The sequence below is a fragment of the Phoca vitulina genome, unplaced genomic scaffold (assembly GCF_004348235.1).
Source record: "Phoca vitulina isolate PV1807 unplaced genomic scaffold, GSC_HSeal_1.0 scaffold25, whole genome shotgun sequence".
Lineage (NCBI taxonomy): Eukaryota > Metazoa > Chordata > Mammalia > Carnivora > Phocidae > Phoca > Phoca vitulina.
This window is the reverse complement of record NW_022589728.1, coordinates 37986852-38006137: the sequence shown is the minus strand read 5'-3', so window position 1 is coordinate 38006137 and position 19286 is coordinate 37986852. Positions and strand designations below refer to the sequence as shown.

At 39.3% G+C, this 19286-nt stretch overlaps 1 protein-coding gene across 1 annotated transcript in view; it reads right to left on the bottom strand.

Moving 5' to 3' along the window:
- Positions 1-19286, bottom strand: part of NECAB1 (N-terminal EF-hand calcium binding protein 1) — a 197189-nt gene that overhangs the window by 4388 nt on the left and 173515 nt on the right. Inside the window, exons 11-12 of the mRNA XM_032421994.1 lie at positions 3769-3846; positions 2594-2685 (exon numbers count right to left, since the gene is read on the bottom strand). Coding sequence (XP_032277885.1) covers positions 2594-2685; positions 3769-3846 — 170 coding nt within the window. The remainder of the gene's footprint in view (positions 1-2593; positions 2686-3768; positions 3847-19286) is intronic.

Sequence of the window (19286 nt, the reverse complement as noted above, 5' to 3'; positions counted from 1 at the left end):
ACTTTCTTGTGTATCTTCTTTTCTCATAGCCAAGGCCTTTCTCATTTGCCAAGGGATATTCTGCTCCACAGACTGAATTCTTCATATTTTGGCCTGGGGGTTTTATTATGATGGCTAGTGGGCCTGTTTGGCTGTACTCCATTATGTCTCATTTGAATGATTTTGATATTTGAGAGTCCATAGGAATATATTTCTTAAGATGTTTCTTAGGTAAACCACTTAGAAACTTAATAAAAAAAGCAATCTTATCAGAAATCATAATTTGTGAGTTAAATTAAAAATACAAACCTACCCATCTCTGTATAATAGGTATTATTTTCAGATTTTTATTTTAGGTCTAAATATGTACAGTTGAAATGCTTTTAATTGTTTTTATTTTAGCTTTCATATAACAAAATTCGTAAGACTGGTTACTAAAAATATTAGAAGTCATATGGCCATTAAAACTTTAATATTTATAAGCTAATTCCAGCTGTCTGTCCAGGGAGGTGTGTCTGCTGTTGCTATTTATAAAACTTTCACATTAAAAAAAAAAAAAGAATAGGATGCCCCAAATAGGTGTTAGAAATCAAACCTATCTTTTCTTTTTGTTCTTCCAAATTTCAGTGGTCACTTTTGAAATTAGATGTGATAAGAAAATTAATGCAAAATAGGGTAACAAAAAAGGCATTAAACTGCATTGAATTTGGGTTCTGAGAATAAGAACTGATCCAATATTATTTGTGCCCAACTTTTCTCTCTAAATTAGGGAATACTGTGAGAGAGAAAGAATAATAGAAAAAATTCAGCCATATTAATGGTTTTCTTATTTGAGGATTAAATCAGAGATATTCAGCAAGAGAAATTTTGCAAGTCCACAAACCTGTCCTTAAGAGCTGGAGTAAGTATATACCTAAAGCTCAGGCAGAGATGATAGGTCTGCTGGCTGGAAAGCATTCACACCTGATCTCCCCCATCTCACCTACCTTCAATTCCAGAATTTATCTTTTCACTTTCCATTTATTCCCCAGTCCATCAAAATCTACCCCAATTTTTAAATTCCTACCACTGTATTGAAACTGTTCTCTTGGAACAGTGACCTCTTGTCAAATCCAGTTTTCAGTCCCATTCTCTTCAGTCCCACCCACTACACAGGCCCCTGACAAGCACTGTGCCTTGCACGGTTATTTCTCTCTTGGTTTCCTTGCTTATCTACTACTCTGATTCTCCACCTCTGAGTGGTTCCCCTCTGTCTCCTTAATAAAGGAGGCTTTTCCCTCCCTTCTAAATAAAGGCATTTTCCTAGGCTTCTGTCAGGTATTTTTTTCTTACCTATACCCTTTCTCACTAAATCCAGGCTTCAAATATCAACTTGCCGTGGTTAACTCCCGAAAACTGTATTGGCAAGGGAACTCTCTGGGTAGCTCCTGGTTCAGGTGCCTTTTTTTTCCTGGCCTAGATTATTGCCCTACCTGACCAATTTCTCACCTCTCCATGATACTCACCTTTCTCCCTCCTGCCAATTACTACTGATTAGAGCATTCACTACCCCTCTCAAAAACCTTTAATGATTCCTTATTACTAAGTTTAAACTCATTGTATTTTCAACCTCATTTCCTATAGTCTTCTCTCTCTACAGGTAACATATAAGCCCTATGCCTTAGTCTTACCTTTGCACCAATTAGCCAAGAACATTTAACATTTCTTGCATTTGTTCATGTCTACAATTTATTTCTAGCAAAGTTTCCTCCATCTTTATTTGCCCAACTCACATTTTAAGTTCCAGCTCCAGAGTCATCTCTTTTTAAAAAACCGTTAAAGAAGCAAACCCTTCTCTAAATCCACATGCATATTATGACCAGCGGTAACTACTGTGTTATGCCCTGAGCTTGTTTTTTTTCTGCAAGCATTTGTCTTTCCTACTGAACAGAAAGCATTTTATGGGAAGGGACTAAATTTTTACTTTGCATTCTCTCTAGCTCCCGACATAATGTTTATTCAAAACTGGAACTCAGCACTAGTAAGGCTAAGCACCCCAGTATCCCCAGTACCTAGCACATAAAACACTCATTAAATATATTTAATTGGTGACTGGAAGGGTAGATGAACAAATGAATTTTGGTTCTCAATTATCTTAAGCCTTGGCCAGGCCAGACTTGTTAGACAATTTCATTTCAAATTTCTCTTTCCACTCTGCTTTCCAATTACAAATAATATTTTAACAGCTATTAAAATATTTCCAGCATAATTCTAATCTACAGTCTATAGGTCACACCTTTCAAATTTATTCAATACACTAAATTATAATATGGTAAAGCATTTGAATAATTTTTTTGGAAATGTCATGATTTGACTTCAAGTTTGTTAGATTACTGAATGTGACCAGAAAAGGACTAATATTAAGTTTAATATAGTCAGGAATACAAACAGGATCAACTAAGGAGTAAAGATAATAGAATATATAGATCTCTTATTTCTTCCCCCCACTTTTAGATTTTAAGATCTAATAAAGAGAGCACCACTGATCAAGTTTGGGGGTAAGAAAATACTATCTTTTAAAAAGCAAAAGACAATACAAAAGCATATAGAAGCACTGTGAAACCAGGATAATTACCAGGAACTAGCATAGTAGATGTGAGTTCTGGAGTTTCCAAGAAATCCACGTTGCTTCTTTGGAATGTCTTGCTATAATTCGTCTGAAGGTGGCTGTATAAATAATTATAGGTTAAGGTTGTACACTTTTATTACAATCTTTCTAAGTAGAGTGCAACAGAGTTTGAATTCCTCAAGATGGCAAGGTTTTGGATGATTTGGATTAAGTGTCTGAATATAGACTTCTTTTTATGGTTATTTAGCCTTAAAAGTAATTTAACAATTGTCATCAGAAAAAAAAACTTCTTAAAGACTTTTAAAAACAGAAGAACATTAATTCCCGTGGAAAATAGAACAAAAGGAGAAAGACTTTAATTACAGAAAGAAGTTTAAACAGGAGAAAGAATATTTTGGCTGTCCGGATGATTAAAAAAATAGGATAGCTAAGAAGAGAGACTATAGATTTTCTCTTTCTAGGGAAAAAAAAGAAAAATCATCTATCTTAAAATGTAGGCCTGGAGTACAAAATTGAGTAAGTTGCCTTTAAAGCTCCCTTCTGTGTTTGAAATTCTATTGGTGTCATTATGTATTATAGTTTTAAAATAGTCACAAAAAACTTTTAGGTGAAATATGTATAACTAAATTTCCAGGTATTCTATTACTTGTACAACACGATTTGATACACATTACATACTGTAGAATAGTTACCAAGAGATGTTGATTTTTTAATCGTTTCCAAACAATGTCTTTAATTCCCCCCTCCTTTTTTTTGCAGTTTAAAGATATTAAGCTATAATGGTCTTAACCGTTATATATAGTTTTACTGTAAAGTAAAATACCACAGAATTTATGAAAAATTAGACAGTAAAATTATTTTCTCATCCTTCCTTTTCTGTGTCCTTTGTCCACCCACCCTCCTGACACTTTAGACACCCACGACCCATATCTCTTACTTGAAAGCATCAGTAAAATGGTTATACTTAAAGTAGGATCATTACCAAAAGTATTTGTGCTTTAAGAAGAAAGTGGTTTCTAATCCATGAGATAAATTCCTAAAAGGGTGGGATTTAGGAAAATGAACAAATGGGACAGATTTTAAGGTGAGGTAAAAGGAACAGAACTTTTCCTACAAGTTCTAAAAACATTATATATATTTCCCTCTCCCTACCACCCCCCCCAAAGCCTGTTATTACTTACCTATTCCACACACTGCTGTTCTCCCAAAACTCATAAATTATGTACCGAGATTCATTGGAAAGTTTCTGTATGGAAATACTGAAATGGAAAAGAAAAAGCGTAAGTAGCCACAGGAAATTAAAGACAAGAAGCAAATTAATTTTTCTTTTTTTAAAAAGATTTCAGTTATTTTAGAGCGTGCAAGCAAGCTCGAGTGGAGGGAGAGGCAGAGGGAGAGAATCTCAAGCACGGTTCACGATGAGCAAGGAGCCCTACATGGGACTTGATCTCACGACCCTGAGATCATGACCTGAGCTGAAATCAAGAGTTGGATGCTTAACTGACAGCCTACACAGGTGCCCTAAGGAGAAAACTAACTTTTCTAGGGGCGCCTGGGTGGCTCAGTCATTAAAGCGTCTGCCTTTGGCTCAGGTCATGATCCCAGGGTCCTGGGATCGAGCCCCACATCGGGCTCCCTGCTCAGCGGGAAGCCTGCTTCTCCCTCTCCCACTCCCCCTGCTTGTGTTCCCTCTCTCGCTTTGTCTCTCTCTGTCAAATAAAATCTTTAAAAAAAACCAAAACAACTAACTTTTTTAATCATCTCTGTATGTGGTATGAAACAAGCTTACATATTCATATGGGAAACACCTATGGTACCTACATGAAAATGAAAGTTTTGTGAAGAATTGATTAGTTCAATATGTCTGTATTGTTTGACATAATTTTTTAATTTTCTGGTTTGGCATCATGAAAATCATCTCAGTATTTTATAGACATCACAAATACAACTTATGTAAAATTTCATTCATTCAAAAGATTATCTGTTGTGTTATGGTTCCAAAAGCTTGAGTGCATGCCACTGCCCCTGCCCTCAAGTGCAGCTCTTTGAATCCTGTCTGCCTCCATAGCTCTTTCCAAATTCCTGGCCTTATCTCTCCTTGGATTGACTGCTGCAAGGCTTCTGGTTTGCCCATGGTTCGTTCTCTCTCTCTCTCTCTCTCTCTCACACACACACACACACACACACACACACACACACACACACACCTCTCAATTTTCTCTCCCGACTTTGAGAGTCCACATTCTAGCCATAATTGTAGTTTTTTTCTTTGTGTGCTTTTCCAATTTAGGGCAAATTTGTTCCTTGCAATTCTCTGACCAGCCTGAGAATGGCTAAAAGGCTATGTAATGTGTTTTGGAGGAGTTGGATTGGGGGTGTGCTGAAAAGACACATTGGGGTGAAGGCTGGATTTAATCCTGGAGCAATAAAGAACCACAGAAGGATTTAACACAGGGAGGTATCAGGGTTAGAGGTGGGTTTTAAAAGATCCTTCTGATGGTGGTGTGAGGTATCCCATGGAGAACAGTCAATACAGCACAGGAAGAAAAGCTAGGAAGGTCGTGAAATCGCTTAGGTGAGTGATGACAAAGATCCAAATTAAGGTAGAAAGGAGAAGGGGACAGATTTATAAATTTAAGGGAGAATGGGAGACAAATACAAAGATGCCTTTAAAAAATTAATTCCAGGGACTTCCAGGGAAGATGGTGGAGTACGAGGACCCTAAATTCACCTTGTCCCACAGATAGAACTAGATGACAGCCACCTCAGTATAAGTAACTCAGAAAATGACCCATAGACTGGCAGAACAGATTCTCCATAGCTAAATGTAGAGAAGAGATCACATCTAACTGTTGGGAGCTACAGGGACCATTGGACTGCCGGCAGAGGGGAGGGACACATAGGGGTAGAGGAGAGAGAAACAGACCCTCACAGTGGGAAGCCTGCAAGGGGAAGATGAATTTGGCTTTGAAAATCAGAAGGGCCAAATTTCATGAGTTCTTACAACCAGTGGGTCTTAAAACTTAGAATGTAAAAAATCAGCAGGGTTGGCTCTGAGAGAGCCTGGAGGGATTCTGAATCCCTACCCTTAAAGAGCACAACAAACAGCCCCATGAAGATACAGCATAGAAGCAGCAGTTTGAAAAAATGTCTGGAGTATACTTGTTTACTAATTTCAGGGCATGTGCTGGAGGGGCAGGGATCATTGGCAGACTTCTCCAGGAACACAGGAACAGGCAGGTGCCATTTCCCTCCCCTGATCCCCAGTATAAATACACAGCCACCTGTGGGAACCAGAGCAGCATGGACAATCCCTACGTAACTTGCTAATACTGTGCATCCTGCCCAGCCCCACCCCCCCTGCATCCCTGCACTTAGGCAGATCCGCTCTCTCCAACTTGGCCTGTCTTGGTTCTGGTGGCTGCAGGTCCTTCCCACAGCAGACCAGGACAAACCTTGCTAACACCACACAGCCAGCCCCTATTCGGCAGATCTGCCCCCTCCTAGATGCTCTTGGCTGGAGCCCATCCAAAGCAGAGCCATAAGCTTGGCTGTGTACAAGCAGCTCTGAGAGAGGCCAGCACCACTCCAAGGTGACGCCTGCCCCTGGGAAAGGGAGAGAGAACCACATACACACCAGTCCAACTACAGCCCCAGCAGTGGGCTGAGGGCAGACGTCTGGTCTGACTGCAAGCCCTGCTCAACAATGAACAAAAACTTCTCGGGAGACAAAACAGTGAAAGTGCCCTGCGTTCAGTGCTACTATATTTCTGGCAAATGTCTGGTCTGACTCAACTCAAGCCCAAGGCAGCCCAAGACTGGCTCACTAACAGCACAGGGACCAGACTACTGCTGACAACAGGCTAAGAGAGCCATTGCTGATGACTAGACTGAAGGAAAAAGTGGCTCAGTCACAATAGCAGGGTGCACGAAACACACACAGGAGACACCCTTGAAGTGCCAGGTTCAGGTGAACAAGGGACACTGCAATGGAGGGCACTACAGGACCTCTTCTTCATAAGGCCACTACTTTCAGGAGCAGGAGACAGAGCTGACTTTCCTAATACATAGTAACAGACAGAGATAAATGAAGAGACAGAGGAACACATCCCAAATGGAAGAATAGGACAAAATCACAGCAAGAGGCCTAACTGAAATGGAGATAAGTAATATGCCTGGAGGAGAATGTTTTAAAGTACTGATCATAAAGATACTTACCAGATATGAGAAAAGAGTGGAGGACATCAGTGAGACCCTTAACAGTGAGACAGAAAACATAAAAAAAATAATTAGAAATGAACTCAATAAATGAAATAAAAATACACTAGATGGAATAAGGAGACTAGAGGATGCAGAAAAACAGATCAGTGACTTGGGAGGACAGTAATGGAAAGCAATCAAGCTGAACAGGAGAAAGAGAAAAAAATAATACAAAATGAATATAGACTTAGGGATCTCAGCAACACCATCAAGTTTACTAACATTCACATTATAGGGATCCCAGAAGTAGAAGAGAGGGAAAACAGGGCAGAAAATTTATTTGAATAAATAATAACTGAAACTTCCTGGTTCTAGGGAAGGAAACAGATATCCAGATCCAAAAAGCACAGAAAGACCCTAATGAAATCAACCCAAGAAGGTCCACACCATGACACATAATAATTAAAATGGCAAAAAGTAGTGAGAGAGAATTTAAAAGCAGCAAGAAAAAAAGAAAACAGTTATATATAAGGGAAACCACACAAAGCTATGAGCTGATTTTTCAGCAAAAAGGTTACAGGCTGGAAAGGAGTGGTGTGATACATTCAAAGTGCTGAAACAAAAGAATCTGCAGCCAAGAATACTCTATCCAGCAAGGCTACCATTCAGAATAGAAGGAGAGAGAAAGAGTTTCCCAGACAAAAGCTAAATTCATTACCATTAAACCAGCCGTACAAGAAATGTTAAAGGGGACTCTCTGAGTGGAAAGCAAAGACCGTAAGTAGGAGTAAGAAAAGAAGCACAAAAGAGTAAAATTAAGTACATATGTAAAAACTGGTCAAGAGACTCACAAAAGGTTGTAAAGTATGGCACCATATACCTAAAATTTGGGGGTAGACAACTAGGATAAATGGATAAATTCCTAGAAACAGAACTTCCCAAAACTGAAGAAGAAAGAAACAGAAAATTTAAACAGACTGATTACTAGCAATGAAATTGCATCAGTAATCAAAAAACTCCAACAAACAAAAGTCCAGGACCAGATGGCTTCATAGGTGAATTCTACCAAACATTTAAAGAGTGAATACCTATTCTCAAACTATTCCAAAAAAATAGAAGAGGAGGCAAAGCTTCCAAATTCATTCTATAAAGCCAGTATTACCCTGATACCAAAACCAGATAAAGATACTACAATAAAAGAGAATAAAAGAGAACTATAAGCCAATATCTCTGAAGAACATAGATGCAAAATTCCTCAATAAAATATTAACAAACCAAATCCAACAATATATTAAAAAAATCATTCACCACAATCAAGTGGGATTTATTCCTTGGATGCAGGGTGGTTCAAAATTTCACAAATCAATCAATGTGAATACACCACATCACTAAGAAAAAGGATAAAAACTATATAATCATTTCAATAAATGTAGAAAAAGCATTTGACAAAGGACAGAACCCATTCATGATAAAAACTCTCAACAAAGTAGGTTTAGAGGGAACATACCTCAACATATATGAAAAACTCACAGTGAACATCATACTCAATAGGGAAAAATTGAGAGCTTTCCCCCTAAGATCAGGAATAAGACAAGGATGTCCACTTTCACCACAGTACTATTTCAACTTAATAGTACTGAAAGTCCTAGCTACAGCAATCAGACAACAAAAAAGGAATAAAAAGCATCCAAATAGTAAGGAAGGAGTAAGACTTTCACTATTTGCAGATGACATGATACTATATATAGAAAACCCTAAAGACTCCACCAAAAAACTGCTAGAAGTGATAAGTGAATTTAGTAAGGTCACCACAGGATAGAAAATCAATAGAGAGAAATCTGTTGCATTTCTATACACTAATAATGAAGTAGCAAAAAGAAAAATTTAGAAACCAATCCCATTTACATCAAAAATAAAATACATAGGAGTAAACTTAACCAAGGAAGCGAAAGACCTGTACTCTGAAAACTATAACACATTGACAAAAGAAACTGAAGGCGCAAACAAATGGGAAGACATTCATACTCATGGATTGGGAACACCAATATTGTTAAAATGGCCATATTACCCAAAGCAATCTACAAATTTAATGCAATCCCTGTCAAAAGACCATTAGCATTTTTCACAGAGCTAGAACAAATAATCCTAAATTTATATGGAACCACAAAAGACTCTGAATAGCCAAAGCAATCTTGAAAAAAGCAAAGCTGGAGGTATCACAATCCCAGATTTCAAGTTATACTACAAACCTATCAGAATCAAAGCACTATGGTACTGGCACAAAAATACACACATAGATCAATGGGACAAGCACAGACAACCCAGAAATAAACCCACCATGATTATATGGTCAATTAATTAAAGGAGGCAAGAATATGCATTGGGAAAAAGACAATCTTTTCAATAAATGGTATTGGGAAAACTGGACAGCCACATGCAAACTGGACCACTTTCTTACACCATACACAAAAAATAAACTCAAAATGGATTAATGATCTAAGTGTGAGACCTCTAACCATAAAAATCCTAGAAGAGAGCACAGGCAATAAGTTCTCTGACATCAGCCTTAGCAACATTTTTCTAGATATGTCTCCTGAGGCAAGGGAAACAAAAGTAAAAATAAACTATTAGGACCAAATCAAAATAAAAAGCTTCTGCACAGCAAACAATCAACAAAGAGGCAGCCTACGGAATGGGAGAAGATAACTACAAATGACATATCTGATAAAGGGTTAGTATGCAAAACACATAAAAAACTTATACAACTCAACACAAAAACCCTACAAATAATCTAATTAAAAATGGGCAGAAGACATGAGCAGACATTTCTCCAAAGAAGGCATCCAGATGGCCAACAGACACATGAAAAGATGCTCAACATCACTAATCCTCAGGGAAATGCTAATCAAAACCACAATGAGATATTACCTCACACCTATGAGAATGGCTAAAATAAAAAACATGACAAACAAGAGTTGGCGAGGATGTAGAGAAAAAGGAACCCTTGTACACAGTTTGTGGGTATGCAAACTGATGCAGCCACTGTGGGAAAGAGTTTGAGGTTCCTCAAAAAATTCAAAATAGAATTACCATAATACCCAGTAATTCCACTACTGGGTATTTACACAATACAAAAAACACTAATTCGAAATGATATATGCACCCCTATGTTTATTGCAACATTATTTACACTCACACAATGGAATATTAGCCATAAAAAGAATAGAATCTTGCCATTTACAACAACATGAATGGATTTATTTATTTATTATTTATTTATTTATTTATTTTTTAAAGATTTTATTTATTTATTTGACAGAGAGAGACAGCGAGAGAGGGAACACAGCAGGGGGAGTGGGAGAGGGAGAAGCAGGCTTCCCGCCGAGCAGGGAGCCCGATGCGGGGCTCGATCCCAGGACCCTGGGATCATGACCCGAGTCGAAGGCAGACGCTTAACGACTGAGCCACCCAGGCGCCCAACATGAATGGATTTAGAGAGTATAATGCTAAGCAAATTATTTCAGAGAAAGAAATTCCATGAGTACTGGAATTAAAATTAAAAAAATAAATTCCCTAAGTCCAGCTTGTTCAGTCTAAAGTTTTATATTCAGATTGGAAATCAAAATGAGAGTATAAACTAACAGCAAGGATATTGATTTAAAAGAGAATAAAGAATGTATCAGTGTAAAAGTCAAGTTAAATGTAGTTTAGGGTTTCCCTAAGTGTGACCAGCAGGTGGTGGTAACTACACACAGAAATTTTAATACTTTTTTCCTTTAGCTCTTTGCCTGTAAATAAAGTTTTTCATAATTGTTTATCTAGCTTGCTTAATTAAGGTATGATGTAGCAAATATTGTTGGCTCAATTTCAGACTTTCTAGGGAATGATTTATAAGAGAATCAAAGGAATTGGATGAAAAGTGAAATCAGGGATTTTCTAATTCTAGGAGTTCATGAATGAGTGGGGGTCGGGGGAGTGTTTCCTGGAAATCCCGGAAATGAGCTGCAAATTAATGTGCATATCATTTTTTTTTTTTTTCTGGAAAGAAAATACATAGCTTCCACAATAGTCTCAAAGAGTCTATAATCCCCAAACATAATTTGACAATGGACAAATTTCAACCCATGACTGTTTTTTTAGGATAAAGTTTAAAATACCCAGCTTAGCATTTTAAGCTCTTCAAGAACCGCCTGCTCTAACCTGATTCATTTATATTACTTATTAAAAACCAATTTATCTTGTGATCTGGACCTCCCATTTTTCTGGACATCCATAAAACTGTAAGAAATTCAAAAAATTTTAGCATCACTCTCAAGCTTTTAAAGGACTGAAGGAACCATCAGCATGATCGGGCAGTGGTTTGAAGTACAGTGCAGCAGGCCTACCCTTCTCTACAACTTAGTAGTTTTGTCACTCTGGGCCCATTACTTACCTCAGTTTCCTCACCTGTAAAATGGTGATAATAACAGTACTAGGAGGATTAAAGTGTTGCATGTAGAGTGCTTAGCCCAGTCCTTGGCAAATTTTATATTTTTAATTAGCTGTTAGCTCAATAGCCCAGAAGAAAGTGGCATTTCCATGGAATGAGCAGTTACAAAGGCTAAGTCTTAAATGGTGTTAAAGCTGAGGAGCATGACAGAAGTAAAAGGAACTGGAGAGAAAACAAGACCAGAAAAAAAAAAAAAAAAACTGAAGGAAAAAGACATATCTGTGAAAACAATGTAAAGCAGCAAGCCAATAATAATGATGATAATCGTTATATTATTATACGTGCTAACAGCGATGGCGACAGTTGTTACCACGTATTGCTCTGTTCCAGACCCTGGTCTAAGCACTCTACATGGATTAAGGAATTTTACCTTCACAGTGACTGTGGGGGTGATACAGCAGACACTGTCTGTGCCCCAGCTATTACTCTCACCTCTTTCTTAACAGAACCCTGCCACTGTTGAGTTCACAGTATTATCCAATGTACCAGTCAGCACTGGACTGAGACATCTCACTCTTTTCGTTAGATACTGGTTTCCTCACCTCCCCTGGAGTCAGGAATGACCATGTGATTTGAGCTGGGCCAATGAGATACCAAGGAATGTCTGCTGGGAAGCAAGGGCTTTTGGGAAATGCTTGCATCCTGAGGCTCAGACATAAGAGGAGGGCCTGTTGGTATTGCTCCCTTCCCTTTCTTCTCAACTACAGGCCATCTAGTGAAGAGCCAGATGGCTGAACCGAAAGCATTTTGAAAGATTTTTGGCTCAAAGGGACATGGGTGAAAATGCTAATCAGAAATGTTCTAGGGGGGCGGAGCGAGATGGCGGAGGAGTAGGAGACCTGGATTTCATCTGGTCTCAGGAATTCAGCTGGATAGGGATCAAACCGTTCTGAACACCTACGAACTCAACAGGAGATCGGAGAAAAGAATAGCAACAACTCTCTGAACAGAAAAGCGACCACTTTCTGGAAGGTAGGACGTGTGGAGAGGTGAATCCGAGGCGATATTCGGGAGGACAGACGGTGAGGGAGGGGGCCTCCGTCAGCCACTTCTGGCAAATGACAGAGCCGTGGAGCACAAAATCGGAACTTCTAGAAGTCAGCTCTGCTGAGGGACGTCGCTCCAGTGGCTAAGCAGGGGGTGGAACCCTCGTGCGACAGCGTGGTCTCAGGACCCTCGGGTCACAGAAAGACCGGGGGTGCTGAGTGTGGCAGAGTTCCCAGGTATCGGAGCAGGGAAGCCGGCTGCAGAGACGGAGCCGAGGTGCAGGCTCTCAGCTCGGGGTTGCCATAAACCGTGATCCGGGGCACAGTCGGGCCACTGCTCCTCCAGCAGGGACCCAACAAGCAGCGGATCCGGGGAGACTCCCCTTCCTCCCCCAGGAGGAGCAGCACGGGAGCGCACCGCAGGCATCTGCTGGGTTTGGAGACTCCACACGGTCGGGTGCCAGAGATAGAAACGCTCGGTCACAGGCCGGGTGAGCACAGAGTGTGGCCAGAGACCGGGGAGATGGGAGTGATTGATTGCTTTTCTCTGGGGGCTCGCTGAGGAGTGAGGCCCTGAGTTCTCGGCTCCTCTGGGGCGGAGACTGGGAGGCCGCCATTTTCACTCTTGGCCTCCAAAGCTGTACGGAAAGCTTGCAGGGAACAAAAGCTCCTGGGAGCAAACCCGAGCAGATTACTTAGCCCTGACCGGCAAGGGCGGGGCAATTCCGCCTCCGGCAAAGACACTTGGGAACCATGGCAACAGGCCCCTCCCCCAGAAGATCAGCGAGAACAGCCAGCCAAGACCAAATTTACCCATCAATGAGAACGGCAGATCTCCAGCGCTAGGGGAATACTGCACATAGAATCCATGGCTTTTTTTTACCATGATTCTTTAGTCTTTCGAAGTTAATCTTTTTTTTAACTGTCTTTTTTTTTTTTTAATTTTTCTTTTTCCCTTTTTCAACCAACATCTTATCAATCCCTTTTTTAAAAAATTTTTATTTTTCATTTTTAGAGTCATATTCTATACCTTCATAGTAGTTACCCTTATTTTTGGCATATATATATATATAAGTTGTCCTCTCTTTAAAATTTTGAGATACAGTTTCTTCTAACAGATCAAATATACCCCAAATCTCTAGTGTATGGCTTTGTTCAGGTCTCCTGCCTGATCACTATCTCTCCCTTATTTTTTTTTCTTTTTAATCCTTTCTTTTTTCAAACTTATCAATTCCTTTTTAAAATTTTTTATAATTTTCATCTTTACAGTCATATTCCATCCCTTCATATCAACCCTTATTTATGTACATATATAAGTTTTTCTTTAAAATTTTGGGAGGCACTTTCTTCTAACAGACCAAAATACACCCAAAATCTAGTGTGTGGCACTGATCTATGCACCAGCCTGATCATATTTGATCATATTCCGGTTTTTGTTTTGTTCTGTTTTTGTTTGTTTTTATCTTTTTCTTTTTCTTTTTTCTTTCTTTCCCTCTCTTTTCCCCCGGCTTCAGGTCTTTTCTGATTTTTTTAGAGTATATTTTCTGGGGACGCTGTTACCCTGATAGCATTTTGTTCTCTCATGCACCTATTCTCCTCTGGACAAATGACAAGATGGAAAAAATCACCTCAACGAAAAGAACAAGAGGTAGTACCGACTGCCAGGGACCTACTCAATACGGACATTAGTATGATGTCGGATCTAGAGTTCAGAATCATGACTTTAAAGATACTAGCTGGGCTTGAAAAAAGCATGGAATTTATTAGAGAAACCCTTTCTGGAGAAATAAAAGAACTAAAATCTAACCAAGTAGAAATCAAAAAGGCTATTAATGAGGTGCGATCAAAAATGGGGGTGCTAACTGCTACGATAAATGAGGCAGAAGAGAGAATCAGTGAGATAGAAGACCAAATGATGGAAAATAAAGAAGCTGAGAAAGAGAGATAAACAACTACTGGATCACGAGGGCAGAATTCGAGAGATAAGTGATACCATAAGACGAAACAACATTAGAATAATTGGGATCCCAGAAGAAGAAGAAAGAAAGAGAGGGGCAGAAGGTATATTGGAGCAAATTATAGCAGAGAACTTCCCTAATTTGGGGAAGGAAACAGGCATCAAAATCCAGGAGGCACAGAGAACCCCTCTTAAAATCAATAAAAATAGGTCAACACCCCGACATCTAATAGTAAAACTTACGAGTCTCAGAGACAAAGAGAAAATCCTGAAAGCAGCTCGGGAGAAGAGATATGTAACCTACAATGGTAGAAACATTAGATTGGCAACAGACCTATCCACAGAGACCTGGCAGGCCAGAAAGGACTGGCAGGATATATTCAGAGCACTAAATGAGAAAAATATGCAGCCAAGAATACTATATCCAGCTAGGCTGTCACTGAAAATAGAAGGAGAGATAAAAAGCTTCCAGGACAAACAAAAACTAAAGGAATTTGCAAACACGAAACCAGCCCTACAAGAAATATTGAAAGGGGTCCTCTAAGCAAAGAGAGAGCCTAAAAGTAACAGAGACCAGAAAGGAACACAGACAATATACAGTAACAGTCACCGTACAGGCAATACAATGGCACTAAATTCATATCTTTCAATAGTTACCCTGAATGTGAATGGGCTAAATGCCCCAATCAAAAGACACAGGCTATCAGATTGGATAAAAAAACAAGACCCATCGATATGCTGTCTGCAAGAGACTCATTTTAGACTCAAAGACACCCCCAGATTGAAAGTGAGGGGGTGGAAAACCATTTACCATGCTAATGGACACCAAAAGAAAGCTGGGGTGGCAATCCTTATATCAGACAAATTAGATTTTAAACCAAAGACTATAATAAGAGATGAGGAAGGACACTATATCCTACTTAAAGGGTCTATCCAACAAGACGATCTAACAATTGTACATATCTATGCCCCTAACATGGGAGCAGCCAATTATATAAGGCAATTAATAACAAAAGCAAAGAAACACATTGACAACAATACAATAAGAGTGGGGGACTTTAACACCCCCCTCACTGAAATGGACAGATCATCTAAGCAAAAGATCAACAAGGAAATAAAGACTTTAAATGACACACTGGACCAAATGGACTTCACAGACATATTCAGAACATTCCATCCCAAAGCAATGGAATACACATTCTTCTCTAGTGCCCATGGAACATTTCCAGAATAGATCACATCCTAGGTCATAAATCAGGTCTCAACCGATACCAAAAGATTGGGATCATTCCCTGCCTATTTTCAGACCACAATGCTTTGAAACTAGAACTCAATCACAAGAGGAAAGTCAGAAAGAACTCAAATACATGGAGGCTGAAGAGCATCCTACTAAAGAATGAATGGGTCAACCAGGAAATTAAAGAAGAATTAAAAAAATTCATGGAAACCAATGAAAATGAAAACACAAATGTTCAAAATCTTTGGGATGCAGCAAAGACAGTCCTAAGAGGAAAGTATATAGTAATACAAGCCTTTCTCAAGAAACAAGAAAGGTCTCAAGTACACAACCTAACCCTACACCTAAAGGAGCTGGAGAAAGAACAGCAAATAAAGCCTAAACCCAGCAGGAGAAGAGAAATAATACAGATCAGAGCAGAAATCAATGAAATAGAAACCAAAAGAACAGTACAACAGATCAACGAAACTAGGAGCTGGTTCTTTGAAAGAACTAACAAGACTGATAAACCCCTGGCCAGACTTATCAAAAAGAAAAGAGAAATGACCCAAATCAACAAAATCATGAATGAAAGAGGAGAGATCACAACCAACACCAAAGAAATGCAAACAATTATAAGAACATATTATGAGCAACTCTATGCCAGCAAATTAGATAACCTGGAAGTAATGGATGCATTCCTAGAGATGTATCAACTACCAAAACTGAACCAGGAAGAAATAGAAAACCTGAACAGACCTATAACCACTAAGGAAATTGAAGCAGTCATCAAAAATCTCCCAACAAACAAAAGCCCAGGGCCAGATGGCTTCCCAGGGGAATTCTACCAAACATTTCAAGAAGAATTAATACCTGTTCTTCTGAAACTGTTCCAAAAAATAGAAATGGAAGGAAAACTTCCAAACTCGTTTTATGAGGCCAGCATTACCTTGATCCCAAAACCAGACAAAGACCCCATCAAAAAGGAGGAGTACAGACCAATATCCCTGATGAACATGGATGCAAAAATTCTCACCAAAATACTAGCCAATAGGATCCAACAGTACATTAAAAGGATTATTCACCACGACCAAGTGGGATTTATCCCTGGGCTGCAAGATTGGTTCAACATCCGCAAATCAATCAACGTGATACAATACATTAACAAAAGAAAGAACAAGAATCATACGATCCTCTCAAGAGATGCAGAAAAAGCATTTGACAAAGTACAGCATCCTTTCTTGATCAAAACTCTTCAGAGTATAGGGATAGAGGGGACATACCTCAATATCATAAAAGCCATCTATGAAAAACCTACAGCGAATATCATTCTCAATGGGGAAAAACTGAGAGCTTTCCCCCTAAGGTCAGGAACGCGGCAGGGATGTCCACTATCACCACCGCTATTCAACATAGTATTAGAAGTCCTAACCACAGCAATCAGACAACAAAAAGAAATAAAAGGCATCCAAATCGGCAAAGAAGAAGTCAAACTCTCACTCTTTGCAGATGATATGATACTTTATGTGGAAAACCCAAAAGACTCCACCCCAAAACTGCTAGAACTCATACAGGAATTCAGTCAAGTGGCAGGATATAAAGTCAATGCACAGAAATCGGTGGCATTCCTATACACCAACATCAAAAGAAAGAGAAATTAAGGAGTCGATCCCATTTACAATTGCACCCAAAACCATAAGATACCTAGGAATAAATCTAACCAAAGAGGCAAAGAATCTGTACTCAGAAAACTATAAAATACTCATGAAAGCAACTGAGGAAGACACAAAGAAATGGAAAAACGTTCCATGCTCATGGATTGGAAGAACAAATATTGTGAAGATGTCAATGCTACCTAGAGCAATCTACACATTCAATGCAATCCCCAACAAAATACCATCCACTTTTTTTCAAAGAAATGGAACAAATAATCCTAAAATTTGTATGGAACCAGAAAAGACCCCGAATAGCCAGAGGAATGTTGACAAAGAAAAGCAAAGCTGGCGGCATCACAATTCCAGACTTCCAGCTCTATTACAAAGCTGTCATCATCAAGACAGTATGGTACTGGCACAAAAACAGACACATCGATCAATGGAACAGAATAGAGAGCCCAGAAATGGACCCTCAACTCTATGGTCAACTAATCTTCGACAAAGCAGGAAAGAACGGCCAATGGAAAAAAGACAGTCTCTTCAACAAATGGTATTGGGAAGATTGGACAGCCACATGCAGAAGAATGATACTGGACCATTTCCTTGCACCACACACAAAAATAGACTCCAAATGGTTGAAAGACCTAAATGTCAGACAGGAGTCCATCAAAATCCTAAAGTGAACACAGGCAGCAACCTCTTTGACCTCAGCCACAGCAACTTCTTCCTAGAAACATTGCCAAAGGCAAGGGAAGCAAGGGCAAAAATGAACTATTGGGACTTCATCAAGATAAAAAGCTTTTGCACAGCAAAAGAAACAGTCAACAAAACCAAAAGACAACCGACAGAATGGGAGAAGCTATTTGCAAATGACATATCAGATAAAGGGCTAGTATCCAAAATCTATAAAGAACTCATCAAACTCAACACCCAAAGAACAAATAATCCAATCAAGAAATGGGCAGGAGACATGAACAGACATTTTTCCAAAGAAGACATCCACATGGCCAACAGACACATGAAAAAGTGCTCAACATCGCTCGGCATCAGGGAAATCCAAATCAAAGCCTCAATGAGATACCACCTCACACCAGTCAGAATGGCTAAAATTAACAAGTAAGGAAACGACAGATGTTGGCGGGTATGCGGAGAAAGGGGAACCCTCCTACACTGTTGGTGGGAAATGCAAGCTGGTGCAGCCACTCTGGAAAACAGTGTGGAGGTTCCTCAAAAAGTTGAAAATAGAGCTACCCTACGATCCAGCAATTGCACCACTGGGTATTTACCCCAAAGATACAAATGTAGGGATCCGAAGGGGTATGTGCACCCCGATGTTTATAGAGGCAATGTCCACAATAGCCAAACTGTGGAAAGAGCCAAGATGTCCATCGACAGATGAATGGATAAAGAAGAAGTGGTATATATATACAATGGAATATTATGCAGCCATCAAAAGGAATGAAATCTTGCCATTTGCAACGACATGGATGGAACTGGAGGGTGTTATGCTGAGCGAAATAAGTCAATCAGAGAAAGACATGTATCATATGACCTCACTGATATGAGGAATTCTTAATCTCAGGAAACAAACTGAGGGTTGCTGGAGTGGGGGGTGCGGTGGGAGGAATGGGGTGGCTGGGTGATATACATTGGGGAGGGTATGTGCTATGGTGAACGCTGTGAATTGTGCAAGAGTGTTGAATCACAGATCTGTACCTCTGAAACAAATAATGCAATATAGGTTAAGAAAAAAAAAAAAGAAGAAGAAGAAGATAGCAGGAGGGGAAGAATGAAGGGGGGGAAATTGGAGGGGGAGATGAACCATGAGAGACGATGGAGTCTGAAAAACAAACTGAGGGTTCTAGAGGGGAGGGGGATGGGAGGATGGGTTAGCCTGGTGATGGGTATTAAAGAGGGCACGTTCTGCATGGAGCACTGGGTGTTATACGCAAACAATGAATCATGGAACACTACATCAAAAGCTAATGATGTAATGTATGGTGATTAACATAACAATAAAAAATTTTAAAAAAAAGAAATGTTCTACAGACTGGGTGCTTTCAGTTAAGAGTGAAACTGATCGATACATAGCAATGACATTTAAGGACATTGCCTTTTAAGACTGTACAATACAGATAATGATACGTATGAAATGATGACACTAAGGTTAATTACGAAAAGATTCTGTCCACAATA